Source organism: Stenella coeruleoalba, assembly GCF_951394435.1.
Source record: "Stenella coeruleoalba genome assembly, chromosome: 1".
Taxonomy (NCBI): Eukaryota; Metazoa; Chordata; class Mammalia; order Artiodactyla; family Delphinidae; genus Stenella; species Stenella coeruleoalba.
This window is the reverse complement of record NC_137169.1, coordinates 188,431,275-188,449,524: the sequence shown is the minus strand read 5'-3', so window position 1 is coordinate 188,449,524 and position 18,250 is coordinate 188,431,275. Positions and strand designations below refer to the sequence as shown.

Sequence of the window (18,250 nt, the reverse complement as noted above, 5' to 3'; positions counted from 1 at the left end):
CAGAGAAACCGGGAAAAGCTGAAACAGGCGAAGACAGACAATGCATAGATCTGGAGGACTGGACCCTTAAAGAGGCAGAGGAGACGCTGGCAGGGGGGGCGGGCGGGCCAGGACAGACCAGCGGACAGCCACGCAGGCAGGCAGGCAGGCAGAGGGCTTGGCGGCGGTCGCCTCGGACAGCCGGGGACCTCCAGCGCCGGCATAAGGAGCCTGGGTGGGACCGAAAAGGCGGGGCCCCGCCTGCAGAGAGGGAGTGATGGACAGTCGGTGCCTTCCAATCGAGTCCTTCAAAGTGCGCGGAGCAGGCCAATGAGCGGACAGCTGGGGCCGGCGCGGGGCCGAGGTCTGGGCGGAGGGCTGGCTGGCAGCGGCTGGGGCCGCGAACGGGGATTGCGGCGTGGAGGTGCTAGCAGACGCGGGCGGCGGCGAGTCCGGAGCCCCCGGGCCGGAGCCGAGCTAACCGCAGTGGGGACCGGGGCCCAGAGCCGCGGCGACTGCGGCCGGAGGACGATGGCAGCGCCCGCCGGGGCCGGGGCACTGATTGCATCCCCAGACTGCAGGCGCTGGCTGTGGTCGGTGTTTGCGGTGGCGCTCGGGCTCTGTGAGTGAAGCCGGGATGGCGGGGGCGGCGGGGCCAGGTGGCGGGCCCTGCGCGCGCGGGGCGCCGAGGTGGGGAGGGGGCGCGGCCTGCACGCCGTGGGGCCCGGGGAACGGAGCCGGCGGACCCCGCGACGGGCTGAAGGGGCGCGGAGCCTCTTTCTTCTTCCTGGATCCCTGCGTGTGGAGGAGGCGGGGAGAACTCCCTACCTTGCTCATTCCTGGGGGGCTGTCTGGGGAGCGGGCCCGGCGGGAGGCCGCATTGCGCCCTCGCTGAGTCGCCCACCGTCTACGCCTGGCGACTCTGGGTCGCCCAGGCCCGCTTGGGATTCCGGTTCAGGAACCCGGGCTTCTGGCGTTCTCCACCTTTGGGAGGTGGCGGAAGGTTGCAGGGTTTTCATTTGTAGGGCCTTTGTTGATTGTTTCCCTTTTAAGCGACTGTTTTGTTTTACCTTGTTAGTTCCATTTCCAGTGCTCTCCAGCGCATTTTTTAAGCCTCTGAGATAGAAGGGTCCCGGAGTCTCATTTGTCTCATCTCTGTCGTCTGCAGAGCACCAGGAAGAAATTTACATTACTTCTGTGTTAGGATGCAAAGAGCTGGGAATACCACTGGAGTGACCTGGCTTAAAAGAGTTTGGTCCAATCCATAATAATTACAGTCCTAGTCGCCGTAGTTTGACAAGACATAGGACATTAAAAGGTTCATTTTTCTTTAAAAAAAAAAACACGTTTTTTTCCTTGCCAGATTTCATGAGTGAGACATAAAGTAAACCTCAGGCTGGATTTATTGAATTGGATGAGTTGTTTTACGGACATCTGCAGTGGTGTCTACCACAGGACTTTTTTTGTGTGTGTTGTTCAAAGCAGAGTACTTGTTGCTGTCTCAGAATGTGGTTAAGTAATGGTTATAAAGAGAGCCAACTCCTAAAACACCACGGAGCCTTGTTCATTTCTTTTGTTTTGCGAAATGTCAGTTGCATGACAATATCTGAACATGAGTATACTCAGTAATTACTTTCATGGAAGAGTTCTTAATGTAATCTTTGGAGCCAGGAAAAATACCATTTAATGAATGATTCCAGGAGCTGTAAAGTATAAACGTAAAAGTCCCCCCACCCTCTGGAGGTTGATAGATGAAGATATACTTTGTATATATAAGACAATCCATTCTGTATAAATGTCTCTCCTGAGGGGGAAAAAAAGGGTTAAAAAGCATGGGGGGGTTTGTGGTGGTGGTGATGGTGGTAATATTCATGTTTTAAGTGAAGAAGTAGGAAATAGCTTAAAACTAAGGTGTATCAGAAATCTTGTGTGTTCAGACAGAATTATTATGCATAGGAGGCAGACACCCGTCTTTATTGAGGACAAGAGCAGTCAGAGTAATCTTAATTAAACTCAAGGTATTAAAAAGTAGCAGAACTGAAAAACTGAATATTTATGGATACTAATACAAAAAGATCATCAGAATTACATCTATATACACCTTGGACATATATAGCTCTTCCGTAATGAAGGATGAATGCTGATACGTGAAAGTCAGCAGCTGATGTTATTGGTTAATTTTAGAAAACTATCGAATGTTTCTTCTTTCAAGCTACCTTTTCTTATCATGAATAACTGTACATAGCAGTTCATGTTTGACAGAAAGTCTTCTCAAGTTTGATCTACATACAGTTGTTCAGCAAACATTTACTAAGCATTTTTTAAGTATTAAGCACAAAAAGTATTCTAGGAAGGACAGTCCCTGGCCTCACATCATTTATCGTTCAGTGGGAGAAACAAAGTGTGATAAACAATATGAGAAGTCTTTCATTAATGGTTTGCTGTGAGAGCACTAAGGAGAGTCATCATCTCAGACCGAAGTTCAGGCTGCTAGAGAAAGGGTTGCTTAAGCTAAGTAGGTGTTGGGAGAAAACAGTATAGGCAGAGTCATGAATGAACCTGTTGGTAGGTCAGTGTCGTGAGAAGTTGGATCGTGTATAGGAGAGATGGTGGGAATTGAGGCAGGAGAGCCAGCCAGAGGCACTAACTCCTAAAGGACCTTGTTTGCCATTCATAAGGCTGAATTTTATCCTAAGGGCTGTGGGGAGCCTGTGAAGGATTTCTGTGTTTATCGAGATGTGAAGTGTGAGATAGAATGGTGTGAGGCTGAAGAAACCAGAGGGTTATTGTAACAATCCAGAGGAGGAGGATTGAAGACCCAAATTAAAGCAGTGGGTTATGAAGAGAGGTCATATCCGTGAGCTTGTTAGAAAGTGAATTTGGTGGGGCTTGGAAATCAATTTGATGTGGACTTGAAAGAGAGGAGTGTAAGATGACCCTAAGGTTTTGAGCTTGGAAAGCTGGGCATAGTTTTGGAAAGTAGGGCTTTTCACAGATGAAGATTATGGATGAGGGGAAAGGAGTGTTAGAAGAAGAGGATGGTGAAGTTACTTTTGGATATGTTGAGTTTAAGATGCTGCTGATATATCTCAGTAGAAATGGGACATTTGGGTAGATAGTTTTAGAGGTGAGGAGAAAGTTCTGGTAGGAAATAGAGAGCTGGGAGGCTTTATGCGGGTCGTAGTTAAAGCTATGGATTGCTTGGATGAGGTCAGCAAGGAAGAGTGTATTGAAGGAAATAGCAGAAGGCCAAGGACAGGGTCTTGGGGTATACAGAGCCTGACAAGGACGCTCGTTGAGTAAATGAAGAACCCGAAGAGTGTGGTGTCTTGGAAACTGAGAGAGAGTGAAGTTTTAAGGAAGAAGTTTTAACTGTGTCAGATGAAGAGAGAGTGAATACTTCAAGGATTCACTGAATGTGGCAACTGGAATGTCTTTGGTAACCCTTAGGTAGGAATGAACACACAGTGTATGAAGAATAAATCTCAGTAATTTGCATCACCCATTTCAGTAAATGGCGCTACCATCCATCTAACTGCTCAACCCAGAAACCTAGGATCTGCCCTTGATAATGCCCCATCCTTCACTCCCCACATCCAGTCAGTTCTCCCATCTCCAAAATACTTCTAGGAATCAACCACTTCTTTTTTTTTTCTCTCTCACCCACTTTTTTTCTACCTGTGGTCCACTCCTAGCATTTTAGTCGAAATCACTGTCATTTCTTGCCTGTGATACTGTGATAGCCTCCCAGCTGGTCTCCCCATTTTCTCCTCTTGCCTCTTTTTAGTCCGTTCTTCACAGAACTGCAAGAATGACTTTATAAAACTGCAAATCAGATCATGTTGCTTTCTCATTTAAAATTCTTAATGGCTTCCCGTTGCACTCTGAATGACATCCCAACTTCTCCCCATGGCCTATAGTTGTCTGTGTGATCTGGTTTCTGCCCGCCTCTCTGACTTCAACTTGTGCCCCTTGCTCACTATATTCAAGCCATGCTGCCATCTTTCTGCTCTTAGACACTCATTCCCACCCCAGGTCCTTTGCACTTGCTTTTCCTGCTGCCTGGTGTGCTCTTTCCCCAAAACTGCCCAGGGCTGTCTCCTTTTCATCAGTGAGGCCTTAGCTTAAATGTCACTTCCTCAGAGAGGCCTTCTCCAACCACCCTATCCAGTGGGGTCCCCTGTTATCATTTCTTGGCCCTTTATGTCCTTATTGTAATTCCTCACTGTTTGGTGGTTCTTCTCTTTTCTCCTCCACTAGAATCCAGGACAGAGATAGTGTTGGCCTTGTTTATAGAAGTATCCCTAGTGCTTAGCGTAGTGGATATGATAGATACTAATAAATATTTATTAAATGGCAAGGAGGCGGATAACAGTTTGTTAGTAGTTTGCCACACGTAGTTAGGATTTAGCCTGGCACACAGTAGGTATTTTTAGCCTGGCACATAGTAGGTATCCAAGAAATGTTTGTTGAAAGAAGGAATATTTTTTCCAAGTGCGATTTTTATACATTATCTGATAATTATCACTCTTTGAGTACTATTTCATATTTCTTCAGAAATGTATGGAATGAATTAACATTTTTCAACCACTTTAAGCACTATAGTTTTGGAATTACTACTTATTATATACCAAAATTGTTTTATCATGTTTGTTATAGTATCTGAGTGTTTTATCAATAAAACTTTTATATTTTTTGAGGCTTGTTGACCAAGGTAGACTTCAAGTACTACCCCTGTAGTTGAAAGGCCACTAATCTAATTACCACTTCCCACAGCCTTTTACTCCTTATTTACTAGTTGAGATAGTAAAACAAAAACTTAGTTGTTTTTTTTTTTTTTTAAATAATCTACCATTCATTTTTACCCTAACTCCAGGGTATTCACTAGGCTCAGAAGCTGCCTAAAAAAGAAATAAAGACACTATTAAGTGAAAGAGAGATATATGTGAAAAGTATATAAAATGCAAATTTGTGTTTTCACAAAGTCTTTATTCACTTATTCAACCAAATGAACACCTACTGGGCGCCAGGCACTGTTTTAGGTACCGTGGATGCAGCGGGGAGCCTAGATTCTAGTGGGAGGTGACAGACTATTCAAATAAAATAATGAACACCAAAGGACAGTTTAAATTCCTGACAGTCACCACATTTAAGGTATTCACCTATTGTGAAAGGTTGCAGTAAAAAAAAAAAAAAAGAAAAGAGGGAGAGGGAATACTATTGGCATTAACAAAATAGATGTTTTTTTTAACTTACAAAGGATCCATTGTGGGATTTCATTAATGGTTGCTCTTTCCTACTGAGTTTAAAATGTGATTTAATTGGGAAAAACATAAGGCTTCCCTGGTGGCGCAGTGGTTGACAGTCCGCCTGCCCGTGCAGGGGACGCGGGTTCGTGCCCCGGTCCGGGAAGATCCCACATACCGTGGAGCGGCTGGGCCTGTGAGCCATGGCCGCTGAGCCTGCGCGTTAGGAGCCTGTGCTCCGCCAACGGGAGAGGCCACAACAGTGAGAGGCCCGCGTACCGCAAAAAAAACCAAAAACCAAAACATAATATACACAGTTTTTCAGAAATATTGCTGCCTCCCCTCCACCTAGTTAATGCTGGTCTACCTGCTAAATATTTCTCACATTCCTTTCTATCGCCACCGAGGCTGATTTAGTGCAGCCACAATCACATTTCTCCTGGATGATTAGAATCTTTTAACTGGAGCCCAGTTGTGTTTTTATTGAATTGTATCTTTATCTGAGAATTTGGATTCTCTGTGTAGGACATGCATCTCACGTGTACCTAAACCTTGCAAAGATTTTAATCTTGCTTAAGACCATTGGAGTCATTTTAAAAAAGAGAATAAATGGTTTGCTTTGACATGGAATTCATTATAGGTTAGTTTGGTCTTTAGCCTCCATCAAAGGAAATTTAATTATTAGAAGAACTAAAAGCATTGCCTGAGGTCTCAAGTATCAGATGGCTCTGGGTCTCCATCCCTAAGGCTGGTGAGATATGAAGGCTTCATATATCTTGAGTGATAGTCCTTTCTTCCTTTTCCACTCTTTGCCAAGCGCTTGACATTAGCAATGCCCTAGAGTCTAGACCAAAGTCATTGGAATTTTGGCTGCTAAGAAGGCAGAGGTCAGTTGGCTTTGTGACCATTTGTAGCGCCTGAATTGAGAAATTGCAATTGTCTCCTGGGACCTTTATATCGTTGCCCTTAAACCTCTTTATTTATTTATTATCTTTTTGAATGCATGTGGACTGCTGTAATTTTTTTTTTTCACTTATAATTTTCCCTTGGTCCCATTAGGCCTTTATGAAAAGGATAATTTCATTGATAAATTCTTCTTCAGTGATTTATTCTTTTTTTTTTCCCCCTTCCAAACTCAAAGTCTCTTTAGAAATTGTGATCCTTTGTAATACCTTTGATCTACTCTCAGGGCCTGTGGCTTGAATAGTTTTCTAACAACTGTGATGTGTTGTACCCAGTTCTTAGGTTTAACTAATTGGCGTTAGAGAGGCAGTATGTCTTTGTTGAGCCTGAGTTATTTATTATTATAGATAAGATTGCCCCTTAGAATGAAATCCCTGACTTGAGTTTGTTAGTACTGTGCTGTAACTTGTAACCAGCTGAGCAAATGTCAGTGAATTTGCAATGAACATTTTCTATACTGAGACTCTGATATTCTACTTTGGCATCTGGGGAGTTCGTTATGTGCAATTTAAAACCATTTTAAAAATGCTTTTATCAGAATTAAGAAATGTCTTCTTTTCTCTCCAAACGTTAAAGAACCCAGTGTGCAGTTATGTAAGTTTAACGTAATCCTGTGCTTCTTCCAGATAACACTTTAAAAGATGAAGGTGCTATATTGTAGACTAAGCTTCAGTAAGAACTTATATGACCCTGTGCCAGACAGTTTCCTACAGTTACTCACATCCAGGTCATAATTGCTATTTACCTTCCTCTGAAGGGTGTTGCTAGGAAACATAAGCAAAGGACTCAGCTTCCTAAGAGAAAAATGTGTTAAAATGCAAATATTTGAAATCTCCTAAATGGTAAGAAGGGCAGAGAGAAAGTGAGTAGTTAGGGAGAAGTTTTGAATTAATTAACTCACATTTTATCTATCTATCTGTCTAGATATAGATACAAATTTTATATATATATTTATCTATATATATATCTTTTTCTTTTCAGCCAGGTATAACTTAGAAGTTTGGATATAAAACTAGGTTCATGTTATTTCTTTTGTTCTGCCCTCATTTATTGAGTGTGTACCATGTGCCAGGCCTTTGCTAATCAATTTATATCCATTATCTCATCTCCTTACAACTCTGTGTGATAATCATTATTTTTATTAATTTTACAGATGAGGAAACTAAGAGTCAGACAGGTTGTGTAACTTGTACAAAATCACACAGCTAATATATGGTAGAGTTGGGACTCAAAACTCCAAAGCATATATTTGCAACCACTCTGCATTATTATAGAATTTCTTCTTCAAAGTTTCTAACCACTTTTTTGGAGGCTTCCAGGATGTCTTAAATGTTTGCAAAGAGTCTTTTAACTGTCCCAGGGCATCCACCAATGTCCTCGTCTCTGTGGTCATGTTTGTGCTGAGAACCCCATGCCTTGATGCTGCTGGCTCCACCCTAGAGGGATGAAGCTGCGCGGTGAAGCCCTCCTCACTAATGATGCAAAATCGTGCTCTGACTGCTCCTCAGGGATTGTTAAGGGTGTGGTTCTTGTAGTTTCTCACTCTGATACTGCTCCCTCTGGCGAGGACACAGCATGAATCCATTTATCCAAGTGTCTGACACCATGAGGCTCAGCAAGGTTCCTTGCCCTTCATCAGGAGGCACTACATGTTGACAAGCCGCTGAACCTTCCCTCTTCACTTGGGCTGAGTTCTCCCTGGAGGCTGTGCAGATCCTTCTGCAGTTAGACTCCTGGCAGGCTTGCCCTACAGGATGTCCAGACAGGCTCAGGGTGTTCAAACCAGAGGCTTCTCACTGGCCGCCTTTCCCTGGCCCCTCCACCCCATTGGAAGAGGTTCTGTAGCCCTGCTGCCTACCTTGAGCAGAAGTTCCAGCCCTTGTCTCTTAACTAGTAGGGAACTTTCAGTCTTGATCACTTTCAGCTGTTTGGAATTTAATTCCTCCCTCCCCCCCACCCCAGTGACTGCAAGTATAGAAGAACCCCAGTAAGGCTTGCTGAACTTTATACACTAGAGAGATTAGAAAATATTTCAATAATAAGCAGAGGTGGTGCTGATTTGTATATGGATTTCAGAACAGAAAATGCTGAGGGGCAATTTCTCATTCTCATTTCAAATTATAGGTCCACATTCTCTTACCAGCAATTCCAAAATCCCAAAAGCTCTGAAACTGAAAGATTTTTCCTAAGTTTGATACAAACTCTTTTTTTTTTTAATTTATTTATTTTTGGCTGCGTTGGGCCTTCGTTGCTGCGCGCAGGCTTTTTCTAGTTGTGGCGAGTGGGCTTAGTTGCTCCGTGGCATGTGGGATCTTCCCGGACCAGGGCTACGAACCCGTGTCCCCTGCATTGGCAGGCGGATTCTTAACCACCGTGTCACCAGGGAAGTCCCAATACAAACTCTTTTGGCTGCAAAATTTGACCTGAACTAATGAGAGACTATTTTCAATCGTGATCCACTTGGTAAGACCAATTATATGTTTCAATACAGAAATACTTATGTGTTTGTTTATGGGATGCTGCCCTATACCCGGTTGGGGCTGTTTATATAATATATAGTATATGCATTGTATTAATTTTCTGAAATCTGAAAAAGTCTACCTTCTGAAACACATCTAATACATAAAGCTAATGGCTTGCCACTTAATCGCCTTTAATCTCCTTTCTTAGTTTATGCTACCTTGGACTCGGCCTCCTCTTTATTCAAGGGGTTCTAGATCTGTAAACTGGCGCAAGTCTGGGAATTGATGGAGGAGACGTGACTTTTTGTTTTTATGATTCAAGTTAGACTTTTGTTCCCGTGACCTAGAACTTTTCTGCTTATATAGCTCAAGTAGGAATTTAGTTGGCTGCCCGTCTGTATCACTTCCAGGAGCACTGTGATCACCTAACCAGCGTTGTGTGTCCCTGTGAGTCAGACTACTCTGGTTGGCTGCTTTCCCTCTGCTGTTCCTTATGGTAACTATACCTGCCTTGCCTTTGACAGCTGAGTGCTGCCACTTCCCCGGCCACTCCAGGATCCAGTTCCTTCCACTGCATTTAGGAAGCATCACATCAGTGTTAACAGTTCCCTCTGTCAGTTCTGGCTTACAGAGAAGAGTGGTCCCGGGGCTCTTCAAAGATGCTGGGGCTCCTGTCACAAATTTATTTCTCATAGTTACGCTGAAAGGCATGTCTTCTGGACCTTCCCAGGGTGGATGATTGTGTCTTAAATGACAGATCCACTCTAACTTTCCAATCTTCCTGAACTTTCATTAAATCCCTTCCCCTAGGGACTTCCCTGGTGGCGCAGTAGTTGGGAATTCGCCTGCCAGTGCAGGGGACACGGGTTCGAGCCCTGGTCCGGGAAGATCCCTCATGCCATGGAGCAACTAAGCCCGTGCACCACAACTACTGAGCCCGTGTGCCACAACTACTGATGCCACGTGCCACAACTACTGACACCTGCATGCCTAGAGCCCGTGCTGCACAACAAGAGAAGCCACCGCAATGAGAAGCCCACGCAGTGCAATGAAGAGTAGCCCCCGCTCGCCACAACTAGAGAAAGCTTGCATGCGGCAACAAAGACCCAATGCAGCCAAAATAAATAAATAAAGTAATTAATTAAAAAAAAAAATCCTTTCCTCTACATTAAGCCAAGGCAGGTCTGGCATTCCAAGTTCATTTACTGTGGGCCACTTTGGGTCCACGTTGTAGCCGAGGAACCAAAACAAACAGAGCTCTTTCTAAGGCCCTGAGTTGCGGCATTAAATGCAGAATATCTATTTAATGGGCTCTTATCGATCTATTTGGCCCGATTCAACTTTCTGTTCCTTCCACCATTATCCCACATGCTTAGTATCCATTCCACACATATTCCCTGATTTCTGTCTGTGTGAGTTAGAAAAATCAAGTAGTTGTTTTGGAGTGTAGTGCATCTCCTCATGGGTCACACTTTGTACCTGTAGGGCCCTTCTATGACTTGAGTCTGGTGATAAGTCTAGAATCAAAGAGTGGGATGGGTGGTCGAGACAATCAGCAGTGTCTTTCAAGGCAGCTGCCTCAGGGGAGGCCATTAAGGTTTCCTCCAGCAAAGCAGGATTAATCTCAGGCTGGGGTCTGCTTCTTCTGGCAGAGAAGACTCTGATATTTCGGGATTCAATGTCCCCAGCTTTATCAGGGTCTTCCCAACAGGGTCCCCACTCCTTCTCAGTCAGTGCCCTCACTTTAACAGTAGACACCTGTGAAGTTGGGAATTCAGATTGCTTTGTAATTCAGCCAATCTCAGGATGAAATTCTGGATTTGATTTTTAGCAGTCTCAGCCCTGTAGCTGTAGGAGATAAGGGTCCCTTTCAGGGCAGACATAGAAGTTTTCTGGTCATTTATGAACACTTGAGCTGGGAATTTGAATCCTTGAGCTCATCCTTTCCCTACTTTGTCTAGTGACTTTAGGAGCAATTAACCAATATCATTATCCTCATTCGTTTGACAAAAATGTTCAAAGGTGTTATATACATGGTCATCCAGAACCTTGCCTTTTGTAAGTGTTTGATTAGGAGTATTCACTGGTGATGCTTTGCATATCTCTGTGACCACATTGTGTCATGGGCTATCAGTGCTCTCTTTACTACTGGAAGTAGTCATTAGTGTCTTTAAGTCTCATCAGAGTGGAGAGCCAGTTCCAGAAGCCCCAGAACCAATTCAGAAAACTCATCCTTAAGATTCTCTTCTTCCAGAACCATTCTTGGTACCAAAATCTGTATTAGTCAGAATTCTCCACAGGACCAGAACCAGCAGGATAAATGGATGGATGGATGGATGGATGGATAGATGGATGGATAGATAGATAGATAGATAGATAGATAGATAGATATTTTAAGGAAATGACTCACACAACGGTGGAGACTTGGCAAGTCTAAAATCTGCAGGGTAGGCTGGCAAGGTGGAAATTTAAGGAAGTAGTATAGTTGGAGTCTAAAGGCAGTCTGCTGGTAGAATTCTTTCTCATAGAGGTCAGTCTTTGTTTTTTTAAGACCTTCAGCTGATTGGATGAGGCTCACCTAACACTAGGGAGGATAATCTGCTTTGCGCAGAGCCTGCCAAATTCAATGGTAATCTCATCCCAAAACACACCTTCCTAGAAACATCCACAGTAGTCTTTCAACAAAGATTATTGGTCCAGCTGGTGGCCCAGCCAAGTTGACACATAAAATTAACCGCCACACCAGTAATGAATTATAAAAGCTAAGCCATAAGTGGAGATCTCAAATCGTTGATTTCCCTTGATTGTAAACAGTTCTCTCCCTCGCTCTAGTTTAGCACTTCCTGTTCACACCTCAGGTCAGTGTGATCTGACTTCTGCCTGCTCTCACCTAGTTGACACTTTGATAAAGGTCCCCTGAGGTTGCCAAACCAACTGACCGTCTCAGTATTTCAGGTCTTCCTGGACTATTTTGCTTCCTCGACATTTTTGACCACCTTGATCTTATTTCCTTTGTCTTTGTGACATTACTTGTGATTCTCATCCCTCTTCCCTGTCTGCTCCAAGCGTCCTCCCTCTGCCTGTGCCCCAACATTGATTTTAAGGTTCTGCTCTCAGCCATCTGCTAGTCTCATCACGTGCTCATCTTTGGTGACCTCATCCAATTTTGTTCTTTTTACTGCAGTTCATATCTGGCAGGTAAGGCATTCGATAAAGATTTGTTAAATAAATGGTGACTCCCAAATATATCTCCTGTGGTCTGAACTGCAGACTCTTACCCACTGCCCATATCCATTTGAATGTCTAGAGGCACCTCAAACTTTGTATGTTCAAAACTCCACTCCACGTATCCTTTCCAAACTCTGCCTCTACTTCACTCCAGTGGCCATTATTCTTGTTGTTTCCCACTGTCCCATTTGCCTCTCTCTCAGACAAGAACTTGGACATCATCTTAGAATCCTTCCTTTCCCTCACCCCACCTCCATGGGTTTAATCAGGGCCCTGACAATGTTTACCTTCTATTTCTGAATCCACCCCTTGTTTTCCATTGCAATTGGACAAGTGCCAATCTTTCTAAGTCCAGATGACTGCGAGAGCCTCCTAACCGGTCTCCCTAATGCAAGTCAAGTTCCGCTCAGGTCCACCCTCCCAGTTGTTGCCAGAGGGATCTCTCGTGGGCAGCCTTAATTGTGCTACCCTCTGCTAAGACCCTCCATCCCTCCCCATAGTCTCCAGGGTAAGCTCAGGTCCTTAGCTTGCTTCATGTGTTCTGCCCTGTCACCTGCCATTCCCTTCCTTGCGCTTTATTGATTGTTTGCAGCATTTCCGCATGGTTCGCTATTTTGTCTCCTTGATCTTCTGTGTGGTATGTTCACTCTCCCTCCTGATTACCCTTCTCCCTATTTATTTACTCGGCTACCCCTATTTAGCCTTCCTATCTCAAGTGCAAGCTTGTGCGGCAGATATTCTGAGGCAAGTGCCCTGCCTCTAAGCTTTTGCTCTGTCACTTCATCTGAAATTATCTTTTTATATGATTGTTTCTCTAAATGCAGAACCGTGCCTTATTCATCTTTAGGTCTCCAAGACTTAGCACACTACCTGGAACGTAGTAAGTGTTTAGTAGATGTTAGGTGAACTGTTGAATTGAACCCCATGTAGGAACTATAAACATTAGAGCAGAGATTGAGTGAAAATAAGGAGGTAGGTCCTTCTGGGACTTGGAATCTCAAGATGCAGGGAGCAGTCAGATGTCAGTTTTATAGTTCAGACATTGGATTTGACAGTGATATGGCTCGGGGGGAAACTGTCTAACCAAGCTCTCAAGAGCATTGTATCTAGTAAGAACATCATGTCAACTTATTGATTTTCAGTGAGCATTATAAATGCTGGGGTGCTAGAATGTTTAAGTGCATTGAGTTGTTAATGTATTTTTCTCCCTGTCCAAAGACAGACTGTCCTCACAAGATTGCCCAGGGATTATGGGATCAACTCAACGGATGTCTGTTGAATGACCATGATGGCTATGATCGTCAAGCCATGATAGCCTGAAACACCCCTCTCTCCGTGGTAGGCATATAACTGGCAGGTACATTGGATTGGTTAAGTCGTCCTCTTCACTGGAGAGTGCTGTCGCATACTGACAATGACACTTTAGACATGAGGAGACAGCCTAGAAACCTTCATTGGAAACCTTGATAGTTTCCTGCATCTTGAGAGCTTTCCTAGACAGAGAGCCTGTCGTATAGAGTGGATTCTCTCTACAGATGACTAACATCATCTATTGAGTGTTGATAGTTCTTGCAAAATTTGTAGACCTTTTTTTTTTTTCTTTAAGTAATCGGTTCTATACCAGATTTCAAGGTATATAATATACTAATGTTGAATGGGAAGAACGTTAGACTTAGGAGTCAGAGTACACAAAAGTGAACACAAACACAGTGAACACTCACGTCAATTACCAGTGCAATGGCACAAAATAAAATGAGCATACAACCGCTAACCCCATTATTTGCTGGTCTCCATTGCTGTAGTTTGTATTCTCCCTGCTGTTTATAGCTGAAAATACATTATTTCTTCACTGTATGTTTCTTCTTTCTCGGTTCTTCCACTAGAGTATAAATCTCCACTAAGGCCCAGAAAGTGCCTGGGACATAGTGGGAACCCAGTAAGAGTTTGTTGAATATATTTGTTGGGGGTGGGCAGAGTGTTGCTATAGTACTTTATTAAAGTTTGTTAGTTGAAAGTTTTGAAATAAGAGAGCTTTTTGAACTTTTAAATAAAACTGTCTAAAACTCTAAGGTATACTTTACCGTATACAACTGTGGAAATTGAGCTCTGGAATTCTCAGTAGGTGCTGCCTTCCCACAAGCATTGCCATGACACCCTAAGAAGCCCCAGGGAGCCCACTACGCAGCTGTATACCTGGGGAATGCAGCCAGAGAACTTGTTTGTCCCTTACTCTCGGAGAGTATCTGGATTTACCCTTTCATTCTTCATATCCCCGTTGACCACAGTCACCTGTGGGAGGTCCCTGGATGCATGCTGTCTCTTGAGGAGTTGTTTCTTACTACTGAGAACATCTTCTACCGTGGCCATCTCTCTTACCCTTTTGTCTTCTCTGAGCCTCGTCATCAGCAGAAAATGCACCAACTCCAAAATCTCATCCTACTCTTCAAGTGCGACCTCCTTCTTACAGTCTCACTGCAGCACTTTCTGGAACTGATTAAGACGTATGATTCTTTCCAACTCTCTTATTTACATTAGTCACTTCCCTTCTGCTCCTCTCTCTGTCTCCAGCTTGGAGTCCATGGTCCATTGTTGTAATCACTCCCTTTCAAATACTCCTACTTCCCTTGCCCTTCTGTCCCTCCATTGTAATCAGCTGGCCAACCCCCAGCCCTATCATCTCTTTTCATCTCCTCAAGAATCTGTTGCTTTAGTCATTGCCTCTCTTTGGATCATTCTTAGTACAATACAAACAAGCTCTAGAATTTCTAATCTTTAAAAGTCCTTTCTTGGTCTCACAGTCTCCTCAGCTACATTTCTGAAAAGTTGTCTGTACTCCTGTCTTTGTGCACATCTCTGCCCTTCCCACCCGTTCTCACAGGCTGCCCCCTCCACACCGCTGAAACTTCTCACGTCAGGGTCACCAGTGCACCCCAAGTTGCCAGACTCTCTAGATCCTTTTCTGTAGTCATCGTCTGAGACCCCCTGCCATTCCTCTTCTCTTTTCTTTCCTGACACCCCATTCTCTAGTTTTCTTCCCCTCTCCCAATCTGCTCCCTTTCATCCACCTTTGTCAGGGTCTTCCTTCTCTCCACACCTGCCCTTACAGGGTCTGGTGTTCCTCCAGACTTAGGCCTGACCCTCATCTTTCACTACATTATTTTCTGAGGTGATGGCATTTTCTTCTGTGGTTTTCAGTGCTGTACCACCTGCACGCTGGTAACTTCAGAAAGTTATGCACAGCCCAGACCTCTGAGTTTCAGACCTGCGTATCCAGTTCCCTACTTGACTCCATCTGGAGGTCTCATAGACATCGCAAACTTAACATTTCCAAAAGTGCAGGTTGATTTCTGTTCCTTCTCCCCAGTTAAATCTCTAGCTCTGTAAGCACTTTACTTATTCAGTTGCTCAGGCCAGAAACTCAGGAGTTATTCTTGATGTATTCTTTTTCTTCATTCCCATATTAAGCTATCAGCAAGAAATCCTGTTGGTTGTCCATTTCTCTTTCCATCTTCTCTCCTCCGGTCCAGGTCACCACTGCTCTATCCCAGAACTATTGCGGTAATTTTTTTTTTTTTTTTTTGCTGTACGTGGGCCTCTCACTGTTGTGGCCTTTCCCGTTGCGGAGCGCAGGCTCAGCGGCCATGGCTCACAGGCCCAGCCGCTCCGCGGCATGTGGGATCTTCCCAGACCGGGGCACGAACCCGTGTCCCCTGCATCGGCAGGCGGACTCTCAACCACTGCGCCACCAGGGAAGCCCTATTGCAGTAAATTCTTAATGAATTTCCCTCCTGCTGCCCACATTCCCCTCCATTAGAACTATTTTAAAGTGCATGTCATTTACCTGAAACGTTTTAAAACCTGTTGGTATGATCAAATTATTCTTGTTTCCATAATGTCAAAAGCCTGGAATATAAGCATAAGAGTATATTGCTTAATTGTAGTATTATGGGCAGATGTATTAATAGTAACTTTCAAATGAAAAAGATACTATCCAACTTTTACAATAAATATACATGGATTGCCTTAAGGAATTTTGGTAAGGAGTCTGTTATCAGTCTACCATAGTCATAATAGATAGTTTCATTTTGTAACTAGCGCACAAACTCTAGATGTTGTTTTCTAGGTGGTGGTGATAGTGGTAACTTTAAACCAATGTGTACTATGTCTGATATGGTAGAGAGTTGTAAGTGTGATAGAGGGATGTCTTTTTTAACTCATTCAGTTGATAGGTTTGTTGATGGGGTTTATCACTCAAAATCAGACACTTTGCGAGAACGTTCTGCAGATCTTTTTATGGCTGTTGGAGCCAGCTTCATACGCAGGCAATCAGCACAGTCACGCAGGACCTCACACTCAAAGGACCTTATAACCAGCTTGGCGTTTACTGCTCTGAGGCCACCGTCTTGAAAGTCTTAATGATTTTATCTTTGAATGTGTACTTTGTAAGTGAAGTCTGATGAGGCAGTGGGGTGTGCGTGGGGCTCAGAGCCTGAGCTCACATGGAAGCTTGCCTCCTGCAGCCTCCTTGCCTCCCAGGGATGGGTTTTTGCTCTCCAGCCCCAGGTGCCTTGGGGTGTTCTTGGGTGGAGCAGCACGGTGACCATTCCCTTCCCCCTGGGCTGGCAGCACCCTGGTGAGTTTGGTGGGCAACTCAGCAGTGTCCTCTTACCCTCCTGATCCAAGTACCAAGCCCTCTCCCACCCCTATCTTGGACCCTGCAAATTGTGTAGCTCCTGGCTGTGTAGGGTGACTGTTAGCAAGTACTGTGGGAAGTTTCTGGACTAAAATCATATTGCTTATGCTTTATGGTCTGGAGTTGGCAGTGTGACCAATCATTTGCTCTTTATACTGGAGCAATCCCAAAGTCATTCTCTAAGAGAAGTGCTGCTTTGCTTGCCCGGGGCATTCCCATGGCTCACCTCCCACCCATGAGCGAGATGGCCACAGATCTAGGTGAGGGGTTTGATTTGGCACCTCAGTTTTTACAGTCCACCTGCTTTGTTCTTTGATCTGTCAAGAATGTGGATCTACCTTTGATAATCAGCACAGACCCACACTGGCAAAGAATATAACAGGAAATGTTTCGCCGAACAACTTTTATCAGGAGCCCAGCTAAGGGAAGTGATATTTGTAGAGGATTGTTCAAGTGATATGCAGTCCATTTATTTCTGTGGCTGTTCCCCGTCCTGTCCTTGGTTTAGCTTTGTACTTGGACAGTCATGCTTTGGATCCTTACACAGTTGCTTTCTTTGAATCCTGTTGTGGTGTAATGTCATCAGCATTTTTTTTAGGGGTGTCAGGAGAGCCTGCTTTATAAAAGTCACTGTTGGACTGCTCCAAGTTGTTCTTGAAGACATGTCTCCTGCATTACTCAGGGTGTCCTACGTGAGAAATCTTTCCTGGAGACGGTGGCCAGGAAAAGCTTTGTTTTAGCCAGTATATAGACCATATCTCCTGCATATATGTGTTCTGTTACCCTACCCTCAGCATTGATCTTTTAATGGATATTATCCTGATTCCATGTTTTATTTAATATTTATGTTTACACGTATTTTTAGGAAGCCACATCAACTCCTTCATATAACTAGGCAGAGTATAAATAAATGAAAGTAACGATGCCTCTTGCTTCCAGTAGTCAAGTCATAGTGTTTTATTTTCCATTGCTCCGATTCCGGTTAACTTGGCCTCTGTCTCTGGACTCTGCATGAACAACTGTTGACCAGTATTTACTTAGAGATTACTTTAGAACACCTTCCATTTCAAAAAAAAAGTAGATCTCATGGAGGCGGAATGGGCAGCCTTTCTGTCCTCTACTTTCAGCACTGTTTACACCATTCTCAAAGCTAGCCAATCCACTAGCATTGCTGTGTACACCTGGGGATCCTGACACTGTGAAAGTGCTTGGCAGGTACAGTAGAGGACTGTGGGAGTGACCTCTGCCCTCAAGGTGCTTAGAGTCCATTTGGAGAGATAACTAATGTGCATGAAGTAAATGGGACTGACATTTTTAGACTCCTTACTAATGCAATAGTTTTTCAGAGAAAAGAGGCTATTGTCTATTTTGATAGATACTTTTTATAGTCCAGAAGCATCGCATTGCACAAATACACCTAAATGTTTTTGCAGCTGCTTATTTATTTATCAAATAGATGTATGGAGCTTATCATAGGCCAGGTACTCTAATAAGCCCTTTATAAATATTAACTCATTTCATTTCCATAATAACCCTATGAGGTAGATACTGTTATTAGAGTACATTTACAGTAGTAGCAGCTGAAGCAACAACAGGTTTTTGCCCAAGGTTGTTATTTCATTATTCCTTGTTATTTCAGGTAGCTCTCTGGCTGCTAGCGTTGCAGACCACAGAGCCAC

General features: G+C 43.9%; 1 protein-coding gene across 1 annotated transcript in view; it reads left to right on the top strand.

Moving 5' to 3' along the window:
• The first annotated feature begins 357 nt into the window (after nt 1-357).
• Nucleotides 358-18,250, top strand: part of MPZL1 (myelin protein zero like 1) — a 61,860-nt gene continuing 43,967 nt past the window's right edge. Inside the window, exon 1 of the mRNA XM_079941114.1 lies at nt 358-601. Within this exon, the coding sequence (XP_079797240.1) occupies nt 511-601 (91 nt within the window). The 5' untranslated portion in view covers nt 358-510. The remainder of the gene's footprint in view (nt 602-18,250) is intronic.